The sequence below is a fragment of the Aphelocoma coerulescens genome, chromosome 1 (assembly GCF_041296385.1).
Source record: "Aphelocoma coerulescens isolate FSJ_1873_10779 chromosome 1, UR_Acoe_1.0, whole genome shotgun sequence".
Taxonomy (NCBI): Eukaryota; Metazoa; Chordata; class Aves; order Passeriformes; family Corvidae; genus Aphelocoma; species Aphelocoma coerulescens.
Window position 1 is genome coordinate 115458585 of NC_091013.1, and position 26655 is coordinate 115485239.

The 26655-nt window shown below is 46.7% G+C and overlaps 1 protein-coding gene across 8 annotated transcripts in view; it reads right to left on the reverse strand.

Moving 5' to 3' along the window:
* Window positions 1-1037: 1037 nt before the first annotated feature.
* The window catches only part of ILDR2 (immunoglobulin like domain containing receptor 2), a 51389-nt gene continuing 25771 nt past the window's right edge, over window positions 1038-26655 (reverse strand). For 2 of the 8 annotated variants that reach the window (XM_069025203.1, XM_069025204.1), the window contains exons 4-9: window positions 22347-22403; window positions 17836-17982; window positions 16929-17105; window positions 11647-11763; window positions 10025-10235; window positions 1038-9062 (exon numbers count right to left, since the gene is read on the reverse strand). In XM_069025203.1, the coding sequence (XP_068881304.1) occupies window positions 8330-9062; window positions 10025-10235; window positions 11647-11763; window positions 16929-17105; window positions 17836-17982; window positions 22347-22403 (1442 nt within the window). In that variant the 3' untranslated portion in view covers window positions 1038-8329. The remainder of the gene's footprint in view (window positions 9063-10024; window positions 10236-11646; window positions 11764-16928; window positions 17106-17835; window positions 17983-22346; window positions 22404-26655) is intronic. The other 6 variants (XM_069025199.1, XM_069025197.1, XM_069025202.1 and 3 more) reach the window with 6 other exon arrangements.

Genomic DNA, 26655 nt, shown 5'->3' on the forward strand with positions numbered 1-26655 from the left:
TTAATCCATTATCTACAAATGGAGACAGGATCTGAATGAAGTTGCTTGTTTATGACACAAAAATCATCAGTCCAGAGTACTGCAGACTTTAGGACAAAGAGGCCAAAAGAAAACATGTCTGTACTAAAAAGATAAAAGATTTCTGAATAAAATAAAAGTTTTACATCTGCAAGACCAGGGGAGAGTTTATCCTTTCTCTGAAGGAGTGTGGCTCCATAGGGTACCTGCATGGACTTTTTTGTATGAAAATGCTGGGCAGAATGTTTTTGTATGGTATCCTGTGAATGGTATGAGATTTATGAAGGGTCTGCTGCTCCACTGGAAAATGTTTGGTTTATTGGCCATTAATCAAAAAAAATGGGTTGAAAACTATTCATGTAAACTGCTCATATCTTAGCAAAAATTGGGCAAATTATTTGCCTGCAGGATAATAAAAAGGCAGATTGGTGGTAGCTTTTCCTGCTTTTATTCTCCATGGTGACAACTCAAAAGCAATGACTTCAATACTGTATGCATGGCAAATGTATAATGCTTGGTAATTGGGGATGTGGATGCGTCCCAAAAAGCTATAGAAGTGTTACATTTTCATTACAGAGTATTGTTATGTCCTTCTCCCCCTCATATTGAAAAAGTTCATTACAGGGGAGGACAATCTAAGTAAAATAGCAGCAGCAAAGAAAGCCACTCACTCACTGTGTAATGGCTGGGAAATGGCTGTGGTAGGCAGCAACAGAGGCAGGGAAAAAGCCCAGCTCATCTGTAAACAGCAAGAGGATTGTACCCCTGGGCCAGGGCTCAAGTTTCCCTGGACTGAATTTTGCTTTTAAGCCAAGCCTGTCGACTTCTAGTTCACACTTCTAACTCACATGTCATTAACAGCACCTTGGAACACCGTTTGCTTTCTGACTCATTAAATGCTGCTTCTCTCTGCCACTGCTCTCACCAAGGACAATGAAACCTGAATGCATTTGCTCCTGCGGTTTGCACTCCACAGCTCTGACTGCAGCTGCCCTGGGGTTGAAAACAATACCGACGCGTTTTGAAATTATGTTCAGCTTTAATTTTTAAAATGTTTCCAGTAACACCCCTGCTTGGGCTTGAGAGAGTATCTGGAGGGCTTGGGCTTTTGTTGTGGGCATTCTGAAATTTTTGCTTTCATAAAAATAAAATGCCTTTTTTACAAAACGCCACCCATTCTACATCCAAGCTGCCTGGAACCCCTAGGCACAACACTGAAGGTTGACTGGAAATAGCCAAAGGAAAGCAGAGGGGTCAGAGAGGCATTACAAGCATGACAAAAAAAGACAGGCAAAAGGGAGAGGAGGTGGTGGCCTCCTCCCCTGGCAAAGGCCCCTGTGCAGGCAGGGGTGAATGCCAGAAAGAATTATAAAGGTTACAAGAGAATTCATATGGGAATCACGGCAGGTTCCTTCCTTTAGTATTAGCTAACTTTATTATTTAGATTTTTGCTGTTTCTAATGCTGGTAAATCCAGCTGGCATTTCTGAGATCACATCAAAATGATAGCTGTTCCTTCACATTATACAATGGATACTTTTTCTGATCTTCCAGGCAATGGGAAAGGGACTTCAGGAGCCCCAGGTAACTATGAGGGTGGTTTCGACATCACAGCTGTTGTAGCAACCATGTACGGCCAGTAGAGCCTGGAGATGCTGCACCACAGAGATTTCTGGAATATAGGGGCAAATCTGCAGCACATGGCAGATGTCAAATGCATCTGGATTCTACTTTGCTCCAGTAAAAAAAATGGGCTAAAGCCCCTTTAGCTTTTATTTCCACATGTCCCAAACCCTGTGCCTAGTGACAGCGAACGGATTGCCACCCACATCTTGTGTGAAAGCTACCTGGACAAAAAGACAGCTCCATGCAGTTTCTCAACAATCTCCACACTATTAAAATTATTTCCAGAATAGCTCAGGCATGATAAAACACCATGGTGCTGTGTTTATGTACCTGGAACAGTTTGTGGCAAGGTTTGACTCCTGAAACATTTTGTGATTGCTCCTTCTCAGGGATCTATGCCAGGGGCTGTCCTTTATCTCTCCGAGATGCAGCTCTGGGGTGCACTGCTGATGGCCACCCCTGACCCAGCTCCAGCAACAAAGGTGGGGATGTTACAGCTCCAGTCCCCTGTACCATATGCCAGCATAAAGACCTGAGTAATTCTGCTTGCCTGTTTCAGATGATAAATGTTGGGAGTTTCTCTTAAGTATTCAAAGCGCTAATTTTGTTAATTTTCCATTTCAGTGGAAATTGAGTGTTCTGAAGATATTCACACTGAAGCCACCCACTGGAACTTTTACAATGCACCTTAAAAGAATAAAGGGATTGATGAGAAGTCATTACCATTGGTATTTATCTTCCTAGTCCATTATGTCAAAATCTTTTTTTTTAGTAGCCAAGATCACTTTTGTTGACAGCACAGCCAAATCTACTGCTGATGCTTGATCCTGCTTTTGCTCTAGGGGCTCTTCTAAATTTTTACAGGATTCTCTCATCATCTGTTTTCTTAGCAAGTCACCATTGTGATGCTGTGATTTTAAGACCACAAAACCCTCCATGTCCTTGACATGACCCAGACATCCATATCCAGTAAGAAAAGGATTTTAATTTTATGCCAGCAATAAAAATTGATCACCGGAAAACTTATAATTTGAGACCACATAATAGCCAGGCTCATTATTATTTCCCAGTGCCAGCATTCTGCAGGTGTTCTGAAAGATGGCACAGACACAAACCATTACTCCTCTCCTGCAACATGAGGCTCCTCTCAAGCTGTCAGTCTCTGGCCCCCTGCTCCCCTTCTGCAGGAGTCACAGGTCATTAGGGTTGTGTAGCTGTGCAGGTACTCTACATCACCCCTCGCTTCTTGATTTGGTCCACTGGCTGCTGCTGCAGACATATTTCTAATGGGAAAAATAAAGATGTCCTGAGGACAGACATGATCAGTAACTGAAAATTCCTGGAGATTTGTACAGCAAGATACGAAATCTAAAACTTCAGAGCAAGGTTGCTGCTGCCCAGATCTGACTTCAGGTGATGCCATGAAGATTTTTTGCCTTTTCTTTTATACCCCTGTTATACCTTTTTACAACTTCTGTATTCTTAGTGCTTTTTGCCTACATTCTTTGACTTGTTTGTTCAGCTAAGAGACTAAACATTTTAGAAGCTTCGTAGTTAGGGATCAGTGTGCCCCAGACCCCAAGGTCCTCTCCAGAACACCTTCTGTAAACTGAGATAGAACCATCCGGGGGAAGCTTCCCTAGGGAGGAGGGACTCATTCAAGCCTCTCATTGGGGAATTTTTGATAGCTATGCTAATTAGTAACACCTATAATGTTATACCAGATCTTTTGGGGGTGTGCATTTCGGTGCATTTGACCCAGACATGTGCACCTAAGGATCCTTAAAATAAATACCAAAGTAAAATCCCTTTTTTCCTTCTAACTGTGTTTGACTCTTGATTTTAAGACCAGGAAAAGGCATCATGGACAATTAAGGCCTCCTTTTTTTCTTTTCTGCAGCTGAAACTTTTATCACCTGATAAAACTCATAGAATCACTAGTTATATAATCTTCAATACTCTTCCAGGTACTTGGATTCAAGAGACATTTCCAAGTTCTCACAAACAGTTGCTTCTACAATCAAGACAGTTTTCTTAAAAGAATTAGCTTGCAACTACTTATTTATAAGCTAGATACACAAATGGCAACTTCTTACACACAGTGTGCAGATGCCCCAAAGTACCAGCACTGAACAAAAAAACCTGACTCAAATAAATGAAGACTTGTATTTTTAATACACACAACTCATTCCTGAGGGCTTGATCAAATAAACTACAGTGACTGAGATAAGGGACAGAACATAACTGATATGAGAAGATTGTAATGCTCAGGCTTTCAGTATGATTTAAAAGACAGTAAAGATTCAAAGACTGTAAAATCACTGGTTTGGCCCCTTTCTGGCATATTCAGATGCACTTTCAAATTTCAGTGTCAACTGTTTCCTGGGCCTGCTGGATGTCTGATGGAAATGATAGCATGCTAAGCTCCCTTGAAATTCATGGCACATGGGTTGCCAAGGTTTTCAGACTAACAAAACATCAACTTGCTAGAATCCTCATAGGTCAGGAATGAAATGTTTGATTTACAACAGCATGTAGTGTAGCTCCATAGACTTCTCAAGGCCCCAGAGTCCTCAGATGGCACCCACCTGCCCACCTCTTGCTAATGGTGCTGTGATTTTCCTAAAAACACACATTAATGATAAGAAAAGATGAAAATACTTAAAATGTTCATCTCTCCAGCCATAATACAGGTAGATGGTAAAGGCAGTTGCTAAGTTGCTCTCCCTGTTTGGAAAGTCATGGTACTCAGGTAGACAGGTTCCCAGTGACTGGTAAAAGGGAAACATCCCACCTCTTTTAAAGAGGAATAAAACAACAGGACCCTGGGAACTTTGACCAATCAGCCTCACCTCTGTGCCCTGAAAGGTTCCCCTAGAAGCTATCTCAAGGTATATGGATGGCAGGGAAGTGATTAGACAGCTGGCATGGCTTCACCCAGGACAAATCATGCCCGCTTATCTGGAGACCTTCTATGTGAGTAATGACATTGTGGATAAGGAAAATCCATCTGATGTCATCTGCCTTGACTTCTGTAAGGCCTCTGACACAGTCCCACACAACACTGTAGTTTCTAAATTGGAGAGAGATGGGTTTGATGGATGGACATGGAATTGGCTGGATGGCCACGTCCAGAGCATCAGGCAATGGCTCAGTGTCCAAACAGACATCAGAAACAAGTGGTGTCCCTCGTGGGCCTGCAGCAAGCCTGACACTGTTCAATCCTCATTAATGGCACAGACAGTGGGACTGAGGGCCCTCTCAGCAGTCTGTGGGTGACACCAAGCTGAGTGATGCCATGGAGTCACTGGAGGCGAGGGATGCCATCCAGAGTGACCCTGGAACAGGCTTGGGGAGTGGGCCCATGAGAACCTCATGAAGTTCAACATAGCCAAGTGTGAGGTGCTACACCTGAGCCAGGGCAACTCCTGGTACAGATACAGACTAGGGCAAGAACGGACTGGGGAACTAGATGATCTTTAAGGTCCCTTCCAAACTGTTCTACGATTCTATGATTTTATAGCAGTAAAGGTTGGAGATGAGCCAGCCATGTGCTCTTGCAGCCCAGAAAGCCAACCATATCCTGGGCTGCATCAGGTGAGTGACCAGCAGGTCAAGGAATGGAATTTCCCTCTCCTCTATTCTCCCAAGACCACACACAGAGTGCTGTGTTCAACTCTGGGGCCATCAGCACAAAGACATGGACCTGTTAGAACAGGTCCAGAGGGAGACAAAAATGGTCACAGAGGCTAGAACACCTCTTCTATGAAGACAGGCTGAGAAAGTTGGGGCTGTTCAGCCTGGAGAAGGCTCTGTGGAGACCTTAGAGCAGCCTTCCACTGCCTAAAGGGTCCTACAAGAAAGCTGGAGAGGGACTTTTTACCAGACTTTTTTACTTTTTTGCATTGATTTTCAACTAAAAGAGGGCCATTTTAGATTAGATACAAGGAAGAAATTCTTTACTGTTAGCATGGTAAGACACTGGAACAGGTTGCCCATAGAAGTTGCAGATGGCCCATCACTGGAAGCGTTCAAGGTCTGGTTGGACAGGGCTTTGAGCAACCTGCTATGTGGAAGATGTCCCTTCTCATGGCAGAGGGTTGGAACTAGATGATCTTTGAAGGCTACCTCCTGCACAAAAAACTCTGCAATTCCACAATTGTGTGCTCCTGCTGGCTAATCCCTCTCAGGCCAGGAAGACCCAGGACTGGGATTTCCAAAACAACAGTCATCACTAGAGGAGTGTGGGAGAAGAAAGTCATCCTTTCATCAATGCGCTTTCTCACATGAAAACTGTCATCAAATCTACAGAGATTTTTTTTGCTCTCCCCTGACCATTCCTGGTGGGTGAACAATCTGGCAAAGGAGTAATGCAGAAATTAATCTATCTTTTTATGGAGAACTGCAGTGATGTTACTATACCTTGTGTTCCAAACAGTACTGCCAGTATGAGGATCTGAGGCCAGACAGCTTCCCAAATTCCCACAGGAACAACAAAGATGTAATTTCAGAGGCTGATAATGTCCGTAACACAACAGGGCACTGAGTTGTTTCTAGGTGTAATAGGAATCAAGATACTGGACCTTAAAATGTTCCCATCATGTTCCCTCACATGATGATTTTAGCAGCTAAATAAATGACTGCATAATACCCTATAAAAACCAGAATGTCAGGCTTCCAAATGGTGTGAAGCACTCACTTCTAAATAAAGCTATTCCTGAGACAACAGCCACTAATACGACATCCCAACCAAAGTGAATGGAATGGTTTTAAGTGAAAAGGTGACTTTCAAAGCTTGTATCCACCCACAGTGCTAATTCTTTTCCCACTGCTGTTTGGGCTCTCTTCAGTGCCTGGAAACAATTCCCAGAAAGGAGCGATACCAGTGGCACAGAATGAAGGTCTGTAGCTGCCCTCTCACTGAGGCTGTCCCCTTTTTGCTTCCTTGAAACAAAAAGGCCACTCACTGAAGTAGCAGAGGTGTCTGGTGGTGCTGGAAGCAGAGCACTAGGAAGGCTAGAGCACTGCTTTTAAAACAGTGGAGTAGGTACTCCAGCGTGAAGCTCTACAGGGTCACAGTTCAGCTGCAAGGAAATGCAACTGCATCCAAACAAAACACAGTTGGAGGCAGGGGGGAAACAAATCATGCTCTCATCACAATAAAAACTACTTTGACCCACTTTTGAAACAATACATCAATCTCACCTGCAACTCTCATCACACAACGAACAGAACTAAATATATTGAACAAACCAGCTCATAATTGTCTCTTTCCCCATTCAGCCCTTATCAAGGTAACATCTCATCAGTCATTTCTTACAGTGTCTGAAAGTATGTAGATTTTCTTTCATGATTTAGGGCCTGATCAGCTGGAGGCAGTCTGCAGCTGTAAGAACAAGGCCTCCTCCCAGCACAGGAGTGATACAGAAAAGGCTTTAAGTATGGAGACAATTTTGATCCAAACGGAGAACCGAGGAGACAGAGAGAGCAAGAGGTACACAGGCCTCCCTCTGCACATGAGACAGGGCAAGAGGCACAAAGGCAGCCTCACTTGTAGTTCAGGGCTGCAGGGGCAGGAGGGACATGGCTGCCGTCCAGTGCAGAATGGAGGGCACTGGAAAACAGGGTGCCAAAGAGAGCCCCGGCCTCATTTTCCTGGCAGACTCTCAGAGCCTCTGAGATCGAGTGCTGTCCATGGCAGTCTGTCTCTTACAAAAGCCTCAGCTCCCCTGGATGAAACAAACAATTGAAACAGTCCATGGCTGATGGCTGCAGAGGTTCACAGAGGCTTGTCTTGCTCGTTGCTCTGCATCTTCTCCACTGCAGTCACCTCATGATATCCAGCCCATCAACATGACAGGTCCACAACAACTTCAAACCACAAGGGACATCCTTGTTGGGAAATCATTCTGAGAGGAAAGAGAGAAGATTAAATGTCAACAGGAAAGCACTCATTGGAACAGACACAGGGACAGACAAAGCTTTGACAGAGACAACTAAACAGCAACAGCTTTGTCCACTCACAATCCAGTCCTCTCTCCCACAGCTAAGCTACTCTAATGATAAGATGTCCCTCATGTTGAAGGCTTCCCCAGCTGGGGTAGATGGGGAAGATCCCCTTCCCCAGCAACAATGAACTCATCAGTCCTCACTAGCTTGGACCACATGTGGCAGGATGTTTTGCACCTGCTGGTATCCTGGGTGAGGAATGCCTTTGGCATGAATGGCCCCTATAGAAGCCCATGCACCCAAAGAAGTCTGTGATCTCACCCCATTCAGGAAGATGTCTGTTACACCATCCCTTGCTACCAACCCAGAAGAACAAGAGCCTCTCAACCCTTCCTTAACAAGGGCTAAGGCCAAAGCAAAGCCCTGTAATTTCTGTAAGGCCTGGGTAACTTCCCTACCATGATCCTCCTGAACTCTAGATTAACTCCCACCACCTTGGATTTACCAGGCCACATATGCCAAAGACATCCCTTACCTCCCCAGTCCCAGGCACATCTGGCTTTCCCCTCCATCATGGACTCCTGTGGAGGAGCTATCATCCTTTCCGGCTTCCTACACCCACAGTTCCTTTCCCCCTTCCCACAGGGAGTGACACCCAGACTCCAGGTGTCACCCTCCTGGAAAACCCCCTTGGCCCATCAACCCTGGTTAGTAACCCCTGCCTGGTGGCTCTCCGCTCAGCCTATTTGGACCAGGACCACCAGACATGGCCTCACTGTTTTCTTGGGGTCCTTTTTCCTCTTCTTCTCAGAGGCATTGAGGTAGGCCTGTTCCCTGGCCCTGTAGGAAGGGCCTCGGCTCAGCTCCCTCTCGCTGTAGGGGGGCAGGCTGTCCTCCTCCTCCTCGTCCTGCTCAGGGGACGATGACTGCGGCGGCGGTGGCGGCTGCGACTTCTCGGCTTTGTAGGTGGAGGGTGGTGACCAGGCATAGTATGTGCTCCCTCCCCTCTGGCTGGGCTGCGAGCTCAGCTTCGAGGGGGTTGCACAGTGGTCACCACTCTCGTCATAGCTCCGAGATTTCCTCTCCAAGACGCTGCTGAGGTAGGAGTGATCGTATTTCTGGCTGCCTCCGGGCGTCCGGCTCACCAGCCTGGGAAGGTGCTTCTCCTCATGGGCCCGTCTGCGGGGCGGGCTGTAGGACCAGCCCCGATCCGAGTCCGTCAGCGGCTCCCGATTGCCCCTGCAGCGCTTGGTGTAGTATTCCTCCATGGAGCTGTCCTGGTGGGGCAGCGCCCCGCCGCGCCCGCCGTGCGACTCGGAGCGCTCGAAGCGCCGCATGTCCTGGCTGTCCGCCCGCCGTGGCCGCTGGCTGTAGGACTCGGCAAAGGCCGCCAGCTCGTCCATGGACACGGCCGGCACTCCCACGGAGAAACTCTTACGGGACAGCATCTCCGACTTGGATCTCTGCTGGCTGGAAGAGGGAGGAGGTGGAGTTAGAGGGCAGGATCGAGCTGCACTCATCCCCTCAGCTCCCTGCACAGACAATGGAGGGAAACAGGCCCTCCTGGGGGCGTGAATCATCTGAACTGTTTTCATCGTCTTTCATCGTAGGAAAAGATCTATCACATCCTTGAAACCCCGGGTTCTCTCTGCTGACTGTAAAGGCAGCTTAGCACAGATAGCTCAGGTTCTGCATGTCTAATGTTACCTGAGGTTATCCCCAGTGTGCACCTGCCCTGTCCTCCAATATGCAGGGCTGCACCTGCTTCTCCTTCATCCTAGAGCTTGTAGGTGTATATCCTGCTGGAAAAACCCAAGAACCCACACATAGAAGCTCACAGCAAGGCAGTTTTGAAGCAGGTTTAAAGACAGTGAGCTGGTACAATAGCCCACTCCTGAAGGAAGGAAATCCCGGCCACTGCTTTTGGAATACTGGACTGCTTGTACGTGAGGGAAGGTTGTGCCATCTCTCTTTTAGGCACCAGAGTGAGAGCCCTTTAGGCCTGGAGCACAGATCTCCTGGAGCACAGAGTCCTTTAAGCTTGGTGCACCAAAGCACCAGGGTGTGACTCCGAATAAAGCACTGGGAAGTGCTGGAGGAATCAGGTACAAACTTCAAGAGAGAGATTTGCACCTTCCCACTTTGGGAAGGGTGGCCTGGTTCCCTATTGATCTCACTTTTACATCCCACTGGGACTAGGGCTGTACCTAGCTTTACCCAGCTGGGTAGGCTTCAGCAGGTTTGTAGCAATCAGCTTCATTCTGACCTCATCTAATGACATGTCCAGATTTCTTATTTCTCTCTAGCCCCTCTCCCCTGCTAAGCAGAACAAGAGCAGAAGGAAATAGGGGAGAGCTACCAGTCCATCTGTCCCTTCTGCTCTCTTTACCACTTTGCCAGATAGAGCTGCTCCACAACGTGGTGTCCCTCACCTGTGCCAGTAGCTGTCCCGCTCATCCCTGTAATCAGACACAGCCTGTGATCTGGAGGTGCTGCCCCCGCCCACAACTCCTGCCCAGTACTCGGCGTCGCCGTCCATGTCCCCCGCGGGGGGCAGAGGTTTCCTCCGCGCCTGCCGGTAGGGCTGGCGGAAGTTCAGGTCCTCCTCGTGCAGCGAGCTCAGCTCAGACACCGTGTTGTTATCTGCAGGGGAGGATGCAGGAAAGAAACGAGATGGGCATCACCCGACGGCCGCCAGGCGGGGATTCTGAGGGTATCACAAATGGAATGAGACGCCTGCGTTCCAGATAACTGAGTTCAGCCTTCAGGAAGAGCTTACCCTCAGTAACACATGTGAGCTCCCCACCCTTGTCAGGTGAGCACCAAGCTTGGTGGGACACCATTACAGCACAGAAGTTGTGCCACCTCCCCTTTTCCTGGTGTGAGACAGGCTGGCTCTGGATTTGGCCTGACTTGCCCAGCTAAAACAAAAGCAACCCCCTCAAAAAAAGATTAAGAAAAAAAGTAAAAGTCTGTCTGAATCACTGTCAGTCTCTACCCCATCAAGCACACTGACATCTGTAGGCCTGACATACCAATCTGCAGAGGTCTTTTTATAGTAAATCTTGTGGGTGGAGAAGACAGTGTGCTCAGCAATGACTGTTTTAGAAGTATATGTAATTTGTTCGTTATGCCTAATCTGTACAGAGCTTTGATGTAGTGCCATTCCTTAAAGCTCTTCCCTTCAATGATTTTCAGGATCCCACACGTCTGTTTTAAGTGAGCAGTGCCTAACATGGCTTAGCTCTGTGCTGCCCAGAGGATCTGAGCCCCCAGCCTGCCCTGTCCTCTGCACACAGCAGCCCCAGGACAAGGAACAGCACTGCAGGCCCTCCCCACACACCTTGTCCCACTCTGTACCTCTGCCTCCTAATGTGGAAAGACCCCCACTTGTGTTTGTGTTCTGTCACACATTAAGTGCAGCCTCAGCCTTTATTTAAGGAAATAAAGCTTACCAGAGGCTATGGGAAGACAGTGAGGAGTTCCACAGAAAAGCTCATTTCTGAGTTTGCACCACGTCCCTATTCACCACCCTGCTCCTCCTGCAGGGCAACAGCCATTCCAGACAAACTTCCTGCTTCCTTCAAGCCACACTGTGGTCACTGCAGCCCACAAAACACCCTTTCAATAAAATTATCTCTCTCCTATTTTGCCATGCTGGGAATTTACAGACACCACACTTTTAAGAAATTGTGAAAACAATAACCCAGCTATTATCACACCACAGGTTGTAGAAGGTATGGGTAGGGACTTGGCTTTTCAGATACTGATGATCCCAGAGTTTAATTATATGAGTGGACAATTTTCATGAGCTTTTCAGTAACACTCACTTTGCTCTAATTAAGAATGATTAGGCAAGCACCAGACCTTTAAAATCAGAACATACCTGTAGATACCTAAACTCTAGACTTTATCTGTCCCAATTACATATCCTAGACATCATATCTTAAGGGCTGATGCTGAGGCAAACCAAGTGAACTTCTAACTATGAATTTGCAGTCTTTCTTAGGTCAGTGGGGGGGGGGGGGGAAATCAAACCATGCTTGTTTCTCACATCGTTCTCGCATCCTCCTAGCTGGGTCAAACTGAGCCAATTCTTTCTCGACATAGTACAGCACCTTCATGGAGTCCCTGTCCTTGTCAGTCTGGATCCTGTACCCTTTGCGCACTGCTGGGGAGAAGAAAAGAAAACATTAGAGGAAAACCCATGTAAGAACAAGGAGACTTTCCCACAACTCTGCTTCTATAGTTGAGCTCACGTCTGCAGGCAGGTAGGCTGCGTCAAAACACACTGAGTCAGTCGCTGCTTCACCAGAAATTCATCTACAGTGTGGGATGTGAAGTTGTAAGCACTTGCATCACTTTAAAAGTTTGCAGGAACAGCAAAAACGGCTTGGAAATGCCCAGTTTGTACAACCCAATACATCGGATGATGGTCACTGAGCATGGTGGGACATCCTCACAGCACAGCAGCTGTGCCACCTCACCTTTCCAGGTGGCTCAGGCTGGCTCTGGAGCTGGCCAGACTTGCGCAGCTAAAACAAAGGCAACCCCTTCCTTGCCACAGAGTGATTCCAACTCCCACAGATGATGGCAAAGAAAAAAGCAGAACTCATTTCTCCTTCCTCAGCACTACTGAAATGATTCGTCATGGTATGGGAGAAGCAGTCCCAAAAGATCAGGCTTCCTCTAAGCTCCCAGTCTGCAGGAGAAGCAGGTGGCTGAGCATTTGGGAGCTGTCACTGTGAAAGACCACTCCACCCTCCCACCTCCATGAATTCTCCTCACATAGGTTGAAGAGACTGTGGCAGAAGCTCCAGAGAATACAGAAGGAAACACAAAGTCCCACAAAGCACATCACACTGCTTTGAGATTTATACTGACTCCAGGGATGAGGCAAACCAGGTCACTGGTAGCTGTGAAACTGTCTGCTCTGGGATTCTTTACATGCTTTACTTTACAGAAGAAGTATGTATCTTTGACATACATGAAATGCTTGACTTCTGGGAAGTCTGGACAGCTTTTTGACTTGTCCATATTCCTGTGTGCAGAAAAGAAGACCCTATACACCTGGAGCCAAAGCAGCTTTAACTCTGGCAGGATGGCTCCATGCACACTTTACCTGCTAACAATAGCTACAAACAACCTGACTACCTTAAGGCAATTGTGGCCAGCAAGCAGAGAACTCCACCTTTCCACTCGTTCTTTGAAGAAAATCAGGCTTTTATAGCAGATTATTTAAGAAAGGTCTCAGCCTGGAGCTATTTCAGGATGGACAGAAATTCAGGTCTAGGTACAAAAGTGGACTACAACCCTCAAATTCAGCCTCATTAGAGAACCACCTTATGGACAATTCACTTAGCACTACAAAATGGAACCTGTCCGCCTTGCATGGGGTTAACACGTTCCCTTGAGGGAATACTGCAGTGTTGCATGAATGCTCCTGCTGGGAAACAATTTAAATACTTGGACAGTGGTTTTGAGCCAACCTGTTCCTTCTGTTTTATCCCTCACCACCGCAACACATCGAGCTATTAACATATGGCTTTGGTAGTACGTTGCATAGTATGTGCTGTGTGGGCTGAGCAAGGACTTGGCAGAGGTATTCTTAGGCACCTTCTGTCCTAAACTGCTGTGCATGTGTCTGCACGCTAGGAAATAACCATGTTCTGCTTCAGGAGTGCCTGTGCCATAGAAATGGGTAGAGTGATTCCTCTCATAACCCCCCAGACTGCTTCAGAAGCAAAGTGCTTTACTGTGGGTTTGGACTGTGCGTGTGTAAGATGAGTGATTACATCCTGAAATATTACCTTGTGGGTCTGCACTTGGGAATGGTATAGGATGTAAAAACACAGTAGGGGTCTATCAAGGCCCTTCTTTTAACGTGCCTCCAGACAGCTCAGCTGACAGCAGTGTGTTCTTTATTATCCCCGTGAGTGAATGCACAGTGCCTGGAAACGCAGACAGTGGCTTACAGAACACAAGGAATCCTGCCTCTGCCCCCCGAAGTGGAAGCACAGCAGGTCTCCTCAAGTGAGGCTGGCCTGACTGGCCTCAGAAGCAACGCCTCTGGCTGCACTGCATGAGCAGCAAGGCTAGTTCTCCACCTCACCATCATGGCTGGTACCTCCCTTCTGTCTGGTACCATGCCAGGAAAGAGGCCTCTCACTATTCTTTCTTCTAATGTGCCTATTAGGAGCTCAGCTAAGCTGCCACCTCATTTATACACAGGCCACCAAACCACTCTGACCTACTAATAACCTTTGGGGAACTTGAACAGGCAGCTTCCAGACTCTGTCTCCCCAGAGCCACTGCTCACACTGAGGCTGTGCCAAACATCTATTTGGGCAACATCTATAGCACCTGGAACTGATGGAGAATTAGCTAGCCTTCGTGCTAGCTTCATACTAAACTTGCTATTGCAGCTGTGTATCAAAAGACAAATTAATTTCTTGGTTAATTTTGCAATCATCTAGAAATTAATTTTGGATTTAAATCTGCAAAGGTGACTGTGAACAGCTCATAAAAACTATTTTCCATTACAGAGGAAGCATGTTTTGTCTCTACGTTTGTTTATTAAATACTTCTCATGATACTAAATGTTCAACTTATTAAATCTCTTCATTATTACTTCATCTGAGAACCAAAGATATTATAGCTTTCTCCTCACACTCTTCTTCATCTGTAAATTGCCATAACCCTTTAATCAGGTCTGAATAATTTTAAGCCCGTTTTAATTATAAAGAAATAAAGATGCAGAGATGTTGCCCACATGCGCAGAACCATTCACTGAAGTCAAAAGGAATGGAACATTCTTCCCTGTTAGACCATATTTTCTTCTCCTGAACAGTTCATAAATTTCTAATGTTTAACTTGTATTTAACTGGACACTATTTTTATTCTTCTGTAGGTGGAACCAAGTCAGCCAAAGCTGTAAGCAGTCTCCCTCCTCAGAAAGGACACCACTACCTTTTTTTCAGACAAGTATGTTTAGGAAGTAAATGATGCCTCATCCTTATACACTTCCCATGTTAAAAATCTAGGACCAAAAGCTTCCCTGTGTGCAGGGTTTAAGAGATCTACGCAAGAGCCTCTAGGCAACCACTGCACTTAAAATAGAGAATAAATCCTAACTTACGTGTTGTCAACACTCTTCTAAATAAGAGAGCTAAATGTTTGGGGTTTTTTTTTTCCCCTATTCAGTCCTAAATTTAATATAGAGTTCCTAAGCTTAATCTGAGCTTTGCCACATGGCTTTTATGTAAGCCTAGACAAATTTTCTAAATACCCTCATGCACAAGTTTGCTCACTAGATCCCCTCACAGGGGTCATTTATAAGCACAGAATCTATGTAGGGCAAAGGCTGTAGTTTTTAGCTAGAATTACAGAACTCTCCAGTCTCTGTCCCCCAGCACTTCTGATCCCATTTTTTTAAATGGGCTTGACAGAAAGGCTGAAGCCACAAAGATACAAGGTTTCAGATCAGACCTACACTGGCTGTGTGGAGGACACAGAGGCTTTTTATTGCTCCTTCTGAGAAAGGCTTTTATTATAAACTCAACCATTACCTGTTTTGTTTAGCTTGCTGCCGGGCCAACAAGCAAATAACTAGCTTGGAAAAGCGGCACAATGTTTTCTCTTCTACAGCCTGCCATTAGGGGATATTCTGGCATTGTGGAGGACCTTAAAAGAACAGAGTACAGGCTATAACTCTTCCTCAGCTCCACAGTTCGAGCACCTTGAACAACAGGTTCATGATGCCGACTAAGGGTTTGGCCACATTACTGCAAAAAAGATTAACTAATTTTTAAATTAAGCTGGAGAATCTCTGTTGTCTTGCCACAAAGGTTAGAACTCTGTGATAATGTTTTTATTTGCCATACACACTACTTCCTGTAAGGTCCTGAGGTGAGGGATTGAGTCCAGACACCTGATTTGGATGCATCATATATTAAATATATCCTTCTGTGTAAGGATCATGGGATCCTAAGAGCCATTTCATTTGGTTACCAAACGTATCCACTGGTTTTTATTCTGCACTTGTGCTCGCTAGCAGAGACAAGACTGGGAGCTGTGATCTGACTCTTAAAAAATCCCTGGAGTTCCCACAACCAATACCACACTCTATGTGCAGTGACATTTTTCACAGGAGAAAGAACTTTAAGCACTGGGGTGTCATTCATCATTTTCTGACAAAGGTTTTTGAATTGGATACGTTCTGTGTTGGATCAGTGATTGATTTATTTCCTATTTCAAAATGCTCCATTCCAGAGCTCTGTTTTGATTCCAGTGGCCAAAAAAAGTACGATTGTTGAAAAGAAAACACTTTTTGTAATTCCAGAAAGGTTAATATACTGACTGGGGCAGTGGAAGCATGTGTAGGGTTGTTCCAGAAGCTTCATTAATTATGCTACTTAATCTTGTCTTTTCAGATGTGTTTTATCAACACACTGCCGTGAGTTAATTTAACAACTGATACTTAGTGTGGTGCTTTGACATCAGACAAGTAGCTGGGTCAGTGATGACTCTACATTGGTGAGAGTCATTTCTGCTGCATAATGTTTGAATTTAGACAGCCACTGTGATCCTGAAATCCATGTGGCTAAATAACTTCCCCCTTTTTTCCTTGATGGCAGCTTCCTTTGAGGCAGCAGAAGTGACCCTCACCAAGACAAGAGGCATCTCACTGACACTCTAAGTCTGACACTGATCCACAACTCCTTTCTAGTCAGAAGCCTTTCATCACTCACATTTCACAAATGCAAAGGCTGAACAAAAAAGTGACCTACTGACTTCTGTGAAGTAGAGAACAGGGTCCAGCCCCAAATGCTCTTGGGCAGAAATATCAAGGGAATAGGTTACTTTGCCCAAAATGCCATGGCAACAGTAAAACATGCTGCAGCAAAAACTGCTGCCAGAGGCCAAGCAGTGCCCTACAGAGGGTTGGAAGGACAGTTTACAAAGAGAAAGCAGCTCGCAAGGCATCAGCTCTAAGGGGAAAATGGCTCTTGCCTCTGCTCCCCTGAAATCATCTTTGTCCTTTTGTCCTCTGCAAGTGAACATCTGCAGCAGTAATGAGAGGGGTCCTGTAGAGGAACTGGGCCTCCCATTCCTGCTGACCTAATTAGCCACCCACAAACTGACTCTGTGTTGATGGCCCTAGAAAAGTTAGACCATGTGGCCCTAATGCAAATGTCGTTGTCAGAGACAGGATTAAAATGCAGTTTCCCTGTGTTTCTTCTCTTCACACCACTAGATCAGTGACAATTGTTTCTCCCCTTCCCAGCCCTATTCCCAGTAAGAAGACTGAATGTTGTGCCTGGCACTGCAAATTACCATTTTGGCTTCCTGCGCTGGCCTCACTTGGGGCTAAGGGAGGGGGGTGTGACTTATCCATCAGCACAGCAGGAGATGGGACACCAGCTACAGGAACACTGGGGATGTAGTATGGACCTGGCATGGCAGAGACTGCAGGAGGGTACCCAGCTTTTGCTGCTTTGCCTGCTACATACACTGAAAAAGAAAAAGAACAAGAGTCAGCATCACACACCAGCCCCCCCACAGACTCACTGGACACATGGACGAAACCTGCACCAACACTGGTGGCAACCCCACAGGAGACAACCAGACAAATGAATTAACAAGGACCAACCTGAATTTCTCTAAGCCTTAAAGGGCACTGAGGGGAGTTTAAAAAATGCACACAGCACTGTGAGATGCCCAGAAAGACACTCAGGGTGTTACAGCCAGCACTACCGCTGCCATGATCTAGTGGTAGTTCGGCTTTAAAAATAACTGATGACTCAAGCAGCAGGATGAGGCTCATGGAACTTGACAGATCTGACTGAGCCTGACCAGGAACCTGCTGGGTTGCAAGGATTTTGCACTGTTGTAGAAGACAGCTGATTTGCATTGCCAGGAAGAAACCTCCCAGGATGCTCTTAGCTCTGACCCACAACATTCACTGACACAACAACAACTTTGGAATGGGAGCATGACACTTTGGAGAAGCAGGCACAGCTGCCAAGGCAGGGAGGGCTTGGGGAATTACATTTGTAATTAACTTTGAGCATTCAACCATTGAGTAATAGGTCAGATGCTTCACTCCCTAAGAACCAGTTCTTTAGCCAAGCAAAGTGCTCAGGGCAAAGGAAGCAATATTAGCAGATTCTCCTCCTGTTCTGCCAGGGAGCAGAAGTAGTAGGGCAGAAGATTTGCACCAGGCTTGGAGAGGGTCACTCACGTGCCCGGGGACAGCAGCAGGACTCAGGACAGCAGGGGCAGCGGACGTAACAGCAGCAGCTGTGTGGGCAGCACTGGCACCAGCAGATCCCCACCAGGAGGAAGAACAGGAACGCCCCCAGTATCACCAGGCCCACAAAGACCCACTCTGGAAAACAATGGAAGAAAGGGAAATACTTACAGCACTGCCCATTGCTGTGGAAGGGAACGTCAGCAACATCCTCCCAACGGAGAGCACAGGGACAAAACACACAGGTGAATAACAGAAGTGGACCGACTCCCCATGGGTCCAGGGCTAGGTCTACTCCTCCTCTTGTGTCGAAGCAGAAATGGCAGACGACAGTGAGAAATGAGCTACACAAATGTGGTCCCTTCTGGCAGCATCTCTGGCTGGCTGAGAGGAGAGCAGCACAGAGGCAGGAGCTCTGGTTCCCCAGCCAGAAACCCTTCACCCCACAGCAGACCTATGCCAATCCTGCAGGACGTGCTCCATTAGCATTTGGACCTCATCAAAGACTCATTCTTCTTGGCCATGTTTGTGCCCTGCTTATGTGTTTGTTCCCTACCCACACTCTGGTTTTAATGGGACATACGATGGTGAAAAGCAGGCTATAAATAGCCCAGTAAACGAGCCAGGCCTGCCCCTTCCCAGCGAGGCCTACGCATGCAATTATTCTTGTGAATGTGCCGAACGAACACCCTATTCAGGCACCACAACCAGCCAGGAAACCTAACAACCACTTTTTTTCTCCCCCATTGAAGCCTCAGACGATGTGTGCCAGGCCCCAAAAGGGAGCGGCTGAAAAACACCCTACAAATGAAAGCACGCAAGAGCTGGCTCACAAAAACCAGGATGGGGCTTGAAGAGGAAGGGGAGGTTGAAAAGCTTTGCTCAAACTTTGCTGCTGGAAAATCTGGTGGGAAAAGGGGTGGTGGGAGCAGGGCTCAGCCTGTGCCAGGGCAGCAGCTACTGCCACATAGGAATTCCACAGACTAAGGGGGTGATCAGTGAACACATCTGGACCAAGAAATTGCAGGACTCTGAACATACAGGAGGCCTGGAGTTGGTTTTATGTCAGAGAAATGCACCAACCTATCTTGAAGCAAGACTGCTGATGGGTAAAGACTTCAGGTGTACCCATGTGGTTACTCAACCACCTTGGAAAAATGGCAAAAAAGCAAATAAAGATGTGGTGGGGCTGCTTTGCAGTGGGAAAGGGTTTACCCCCACCCCAGAGGAAAAAAAGCAGCAGACCACTATTTCCAAAGAGAAGTCCAGAGTTCACTAAAGAGTCTCCTGGTACATTATTATTTGAGATGAAGAAGTATTGATACAAGGATTGCAATGTGCATGAAGAATCACACTGGAAAAACAGTGCAGCCCCCTCACTTGCATTGCTAAGTTAAAAAGTCAGGGAAAAATGTTTCCCTTGGACCATTCAAAATGGAATTTTTCATCATTCTTAATACAACAAAAATAAGAAGTGTCATTTTTGATCCATCCACAGCATTTTGTTTGAATAAAAGTATGATTCTTTACTTTGTTGGAATTTTCCTTAACTCTTTTACAAACAATTCCCCTTTTCTAGAATTACATTTTAAATCTAGAATTTAAAATTTCCTTTAAAAAATATCAGTCAAAGATCTGGCATCTACAAATCAGAACACTTCAGAAGTGTGAAGTGAAATGTTTTGGTTTTTTTAAAATTATTTCTTTTTTGGCTGACACAGATGACTTTCACTTAAATTTGCAGTTAATTTTGGTCCCTGTGGAGTAATTTTTTGGGGTTGAATTTACTATATGCTGAGGAAAATTCAGCTAACAAGCAAGGAAATGGCAGAAGGGAAGCTTTCATGAATGGGAAAGCAAGAGGTGAGAGATTGCTGACACAGTCCCTCAAGTTCTGCTTCTAGCAGCTGTTTTGCTTAATAATTTCATTAAATATCTTGACACAGAAAATAAGAATGTGTCAATAGATCATGACAGTAAGCAGTAGGGATGCATTGTCACTAAAGGCTGGGACATGTGCAGAAAGGGCTAGTTGTCCTTGGGCCTATGGTAGGAAATGTGAAATGCAGTATTCTCCTGAATTTCAAGGTATGCAGCAACACTTTCAGAGTCACAGGTTCAAAGATGAAGAACAATTTCTGTTCTGAACAAGACTTCACTGGTTGAAAAGAACAAGAGAAATGATCCAGTATACAAAGGATTACTGTCACCACTCATGTAATACAGCCACCAAAAATGACAAATGTCATCCTAGGCCAAATACGGGAAGAATTTCCAGTAGCATTAAGGAAATATCAATGCCATCACACAAGGCCTCCTCTCCCAGTAACTTCAGATGAAGTTACTGATGTTATAAAGCTCTGGTCATCTTTGCAGCAGAAAAGATGAATTTAGGTCAGAGCCCATGGAAAGGAGGGATTTGAGGGATGAAGGGGACTCTGGAGCCTGCCTGGCAGCAGGGGAGCTGAAGTTACTCTGTTAAACAGAAGGTTGAGGGAAGATGTAGCTTCTGCCTGTAAATATGGTAGGAGGATAAATGCAGGAGAAAAAGCAGGTATTGCAGTTAAAGATCTTACATAAATGGACATAAATAGATGATCAGTGATGTAGAGGGAAGCTAAAAGAAACCCATCAAAGAAAGTGATCCAACGGGAAAGGCAAAATCCAGATTACTCCTAAACTTGCTAAACTTTCAGAAAGGATGAAATTACATGGTGCTGGGGATAGAATGCAAGACAGGGAGCCAGACTATCCGTTCCAGTCCTGCACTTCCTAATCTATGCCAATCTAAGCAACAGCTTAGTGGCCTTTTCTTTTGTTGTGTTCTCATCTTGTTTTCTACCACCATCATGGACACAGAGAAGGAGGTGAAACAGTACTGCATGACACAAGTGGCCAGCCACAGCTATCTGATGAAACTCAGATGTCAGATCTCCAGAGCTGTTAGTGAACAGTTCACAACCACTCCATAAAGGATAAAAGCCTGGTAGAGGAAAAAACAGACAGCAAGTCCATTATTAGTGTATCTGTGGTCTTCCTGAAAATATTCTAGGAGTACAAAAGGGGGTCAGGTTAGCGTGTACATTGCACATTGCAGGATACTCACTCGGCATCTAAAGTAGATGCTTGAAATCAGTGTCCCAGCCACAAGGACCTGTGAGTCAGAATTTTACTTCAGAGGAAGTCAGACCATTTCCTTCTCTGATGAGGGTAAGGAAACAGCTAAAAGAGCCTGCTGGTTCTTCCTTTATGCACACAACTAGGATTCAACCAGCTCCTGATACAACTGTGTAATGCTGAGATTGAAATGATGAGAAAGCTGACATGCTCTGTGTCCTCACTGTCTGGAAACTATTGGTGTGTGCTTGCAGAAGTATCTGCCTTTGTTTACTCAGAGAGCAGGCAACACTAACAGCTGAAATGTGGTTTGCTGCTGCATCTTACACTTTCTTGTTGTCTACCCATGCAGTGAGGGTACCAGAAAGCTATCTGCCCAACACACCAGAATTTTATACCCGTTTAGTAAAATTCTAAATAACGGGAGGAAAAGTGTTAGGCAATAGAGAATCAACTGTTATCTATGCTGAAAAGACCAATCCCTCTCCTGCCATGCAGGAATTCTTGGGAGCTTTGGGTTACACGGGAGGTGGGTGAGTGGCTGCCTTCTCTCTGTTTGCATCTCTGGGACAGGCTCGAAAATAGCTTCACACATTTATGTGGAGTTGCATTTTTGCACAAACGTGTGAAAGAAATGCTCCTCGGGCACCACCAGGGAATGATCAGATGACTTGAGGGCTAAATATTCTCACAGCTTTTCCCTTTCAAGAACAATCTGTTGCACTGTCTCTGTCTCCTCTGCAAGGAGTGCCAGAACTGGTGGCTCTCACTAGTTTTGGCTAGCAAGGGATTTATCACGGGCACGGAGCTCTCACGTCGGGCCCGGAGCTCTCACGTTGGGCCCAGCCACCTGGTGTTACCAAGATCATGGCCTGGCCATGCAGCACAAGAGGGGCTGTGCCACTGATGGGCTGCTAGCCAATGCTCCATTCCTAGCACCTCCTGTGCTGCCATCTGTGGTGATGGTGTAGCAGTAGCACGGGCAGGGTCTGGGGAGCTGAGTGGCTGCACAGGAGCAGCTGACACAAAGAGCCATGCAGGGCTGTGAGGTCTCACAGGCTGCAGCACAGCTTCCTCTGTGCTAGCAGGGGGAGACCAGAGAGCTTGATAGAAAACCTGCCCACAACAGCTCTGGCATTTCTGCTCTCACGCTGATCCTGGCATGACATCAACCATCTCTGTGTGCTGGCTCCCAGCATGGCCCCACCATCAGCTCTCTCAGATCTGAACCCAGCACTTTCCCGGCAAGTGATAGGATTTTCTCTTTAAATTCTCAGATAAAACACACATACAGGTGAAACATATACCACACAAAGATGCTGCAGAAGGATAAACAGACAAGATGACAGAGGAATGGATGATTGAAGGGTGAAATGACTGAATACCTGGCATGATCTCCACAGCAAAACTGGGCAAGAGATCAGCAAGCAGCCCTGTCCTGCCTAGAAAAGACAGAAGGAGGAGAAGAAGGAGAGAGGTTACTGCAAGGAAAACACACTCCCCAGCCCCTGCCTCAGCCTCTAGTTCCCTTCCTCATCAGCCCACTTGCACTCTGCGTTATGTGAATTCCTATCAACCACAGATGTCATCCTGCTCGATGCCTGGTGTCTGCCTCTGCACTTCTGCCATTTCTGTGTCCTTGCGTTTTATCTTTATCAGCAGAGCTGGAGGGAAAGAATCTGGAACAGAGCTTCTCCAATCTAGGCACAAAACAAGTAAAAGGAGTCCCTTTAGCATGGTTACATGGTAACATCTTTCTGGAGTTATGCTCTACACATGCAAAAGCTCCTGGAAATGCACAACAGCCCTTAAACAGACGGACACAGCTTATTTTTGAAACGTACTGATGTAGTTTCTACAGATATGAAACATCTTTAACCCAAGGCTATTGATAAATCAGCCATGTGCTTCCAAAACACGTGGATGCTGCTCTCTGTGCGGGGCTCTGTGAGTGCACAGACAACTCCAGGAAAGGAGCCTCAAAGCAATGCTGTGCATACATGCTAATTATTTGGAGATGCACAAGCATCTTGGTGAGACTATGTGACAAAGGCCAACTCTCAAGTGAAGCAAACCAACCAGGGAAGGATTAGTGTAGAAATTCATGGGATCACTTTGCAAAAGAAAAAGGAAAGAAAAGAAAAAAAAGCAAGTCAACTTCGAAATTTATAATTTACAACCAAATACAAACAAACAAACAAAATCCAAGCCCAAAGGCAGCTTGGTGCCTGTTTGCTTTGGCATAGAATGTCTGGGATATTTCCAGTACACAGCAAACATCCTGCACAGGGCTCAGCTGTAATTTACACACACCTGCGCATTGGCAGAACAGCCCTAAGTGCAGCTGTGCTGTGAACTCTTCCATAGAGCCCCAGGATCATGCTGGGATTTTTAAAGACATGCATATGGTAGGAGAGCTGCACTCTAAAGAGAGACACACAACAGGAGCAGCTAAGGGTAAGCCAGTGCAAAAGTGGCAGAAAGCTACCTTTAGCCTCCCCACATGCCCTTCAGGTCCTGCACTACGCAGCACTCAGACACAGTGATGAACTGGATCCCAAGTTCCTTGGCCTCTAGTCTATCCTTGAAGCTTATTACAATCAAATTCCCACCATCCGTTTTTTCTCAGTGCTTCAGCAGAGACTCTGTAGAGATCAAAAATCCACAAGGAAGCCTGCTGGAGCCATAATGAATATACTGTGACTGCAGGCAGTGCTTTGCAGCCAGTTGCAACTCATCAAAGCTGACTAGTACTCACAGGAACGCCCATCTTGATGAGGTGGTCCTGAATCCTTAGCAAAAGATAGCATGGTGATGCTTCACATAATTGCTCCCCATCTACCATTTTGAGGCAGGAGACTCTTGCCACCAGTCTGCTGCAACATTTTCATCTACATTTACAAAGAGTTCCGTGATGTTCTTTGCAGTCCATTTCCTGGAAGGATCAAGTGTCCAAGCTGCTCACAATCAGCACGTTATGTTCCATGTGCATATTAAACATATTCCTTATTTTGATAAAACAACACGCAATTCTTTCGCAGTCCTCTGCGTGCCTGCGTGAACAGCACCCACATGAACCACATGCATGCAGAATATGGGCAGACATGAGCATGTAGCTCACCCCCCAGGTGTTATTACCTCTGCACGAGCTCACATGCAGCCCTACTGTGAGAGCAGATGCCACTGGATAAATAGCTGGAGGGATACAGCTAATTTAGGGCTTCTATTTGTGGTAAAAAAGGCAAGGAACAGACACCTTTAAACAGAAGAAATCCTTCTCAAACAGTCACTGACAAATAGGTGCCTGCTTTATTTGAACCTACCCGGAGAGCCTTGAATCCTGCTAAGTGCTGGGTACCTTCTGATCTCCAAGAGGAACCACATGTCCAACAAGGAAAAAGCATCCCTTAATATAACAGTGCCTGAGAACTTGGTAAAAACAAAGACAACCAAAGCAGCTCCTCTGTGGTATCCATGAGCAGCCAGTATTTCCCTGCTCATGCAGCCTCACTTGGCTTGTCAGAGTATCTGCCTAGGGAATTTGCATCCCTGCCCTGCCAACAGGACTCACACAGCCCTGGAGGCCCCAGAGCTCCCAGCAGGGATGCACAAAGCCTGGGAGGACCCAAGGCAGCAGCAAATCCCACCACAGCTCAGCCTGAACTCTGCCTGCCTTGCCCAGCCCAGCTGACAGCCAGCAAGCACAATGCCCACCCCTGGACTGCCGTGGCCCCAGCAGCTTTCCACAGCTCGGCCCCCTCCCCACCCTGGGCTGGATTAATCCCCTGATAACCCTTCCCCATGCCATTCCTTCAGGGAAGCCAACAGGCTGAGGCTGCCTGCGGTTGCCCCAGCAACGGGAGGCTCCCACCACTGTCCCTCATTGAAGGCGACTTTCTTCCCTCTGCCTTTCTTCCCTCTGCGGCTGCTGCCAGCAACAAGTGGAGCAAACCCCCGTCCTGCCAGCCAGCAGGCACAGGGACAGGGTGGCTCACGGTTTTTTTCAAGGAAATTTTAAAGTGGAGGCTGGGGCTAGATAGCAGTTGGTGGGGAAGAAACATTTCAGTAAAACATCCTGCCAAGAGACCATCTGGCCACACCACCTCTGCACAGCAGCTCTGCCCACCTGAGAAAGGGCTGCAGGCACTCCAAGCCATGGCTGGGCACCGCTGCTGAGTCACAGATCTGTGCCCCCACCCAACAAGAGCTTCGTGTCCTCTGTGCAAGCTCTCACCAGCAACGGGATAGGGGGAATAGACAATGGCCCCGTTTTCCAGGGTTGTCCCGGGTGACTATGTCAGAGCTAGGAGCTTGTCCTCATTCTGCAGGGATCTGGGACATGTGCCATCTCTATTCCCATCATGCTGCTGAAGGGTTTTACCTGCCCATAGTGGCCTCTCACCAGGCACCTCACATGCCCCAGGCCCCAGCCAGCCTTGAAATGCAATGGAGCTCGCAAGCCCCCCATCTGCACTGGCAGAGCACAGGAGGAGGAATGGGAGAGAAAAAGCTGAGGGGATGCAGAGCAGCTCCAAGAGGTGCAGACACACAGCAGAGGCGAGCGAGGACAGGAGTTAATACACAGGAGGCAGGCAGGCGACAGAGCAGTGAGCAAATAGCAGCGGAGCAGGGAAGACCTGGAGTCAAGCACACAATTAGCAGAGAGTCTGCAGAGAAGAGACACAAAAATAATTAGGGTAAGTGGTGCAGCTGAAAAGAAATGGTGACATGAATAAAGTAGGCGCAGGTGCAGTCAGAAACATGGCAATTGGGTAAATGTGGGAACATGGTAAATACTGGCAATTGCATAAATGTGATAAATATTGGGTAGCTATGGCAGAAACTGCTGAACTGTTTTCCTGTTTGAAGGCTGCTTCCGCAGCCCGACCTGCTGCAGTGGGATCACAGGACACAGCAACTACAGAGGGAATTTACTTCCTTCTCAGTGGTGGAAAACTTTGCCAAGCCATGCCACAGCAAGAGGGCCCTGGCAAGGGACACTGCCCTGAGGAGAGGCTGGAAAGCATAGAAAAGGAAGTGTGGCCCTTGTAAATCAGATACTTTTCCAAGGCAGCTGCTGTGAGATTTATTGGGGGAGCATGGCTCTGCAATGAGTTCCTCCGTGCTCCCTCTGCTCGGAGTAAACTTTATCCTTTCTTCCCATCCTTCTCTTCAATTGGACGGAGAAACAGCAGCAGCCCCTTTCGGAGATCAAAGTTTTAGCAGGCAACAAAGACCTCCAAGGAGGCTGTTGCCATGGCTACCTCAGTAATCGAGGTCTTTTAATCCCACCAGTCTCCTTTGTGACCAGCGTGTGGCTGTCGCTGGCAAATAAGGAGGAAAGGAGGGGCAAAAACCCTTGGCAACAAGTAGCACTTCTAATCGGTGTGAAATAAATAACCAGGGTAGGCTGGGCTAGGACGAGGGGACTGGAAGTAGGCTACAAAGGCGGCAGCACAGTGGTCTGAGGCAGTGCATCAACACTTCCCCAGGATCTTTAAGAGGAAGTGTGCCAATCACTTCCTTCACCTGCTGGCACTACCCACCTTTGGTCACAGCTCAAGATCGGCAAGCCCTCTCCGTAGAGTTGCTCACATTTTCCCAGCTGAGATCTGGCCCAACACATCCCCAGTACAAGGCCACCAGCACAACTCTGCCAACTCCTGTGACCGAGCACTGGCTCAGATGCTGCTG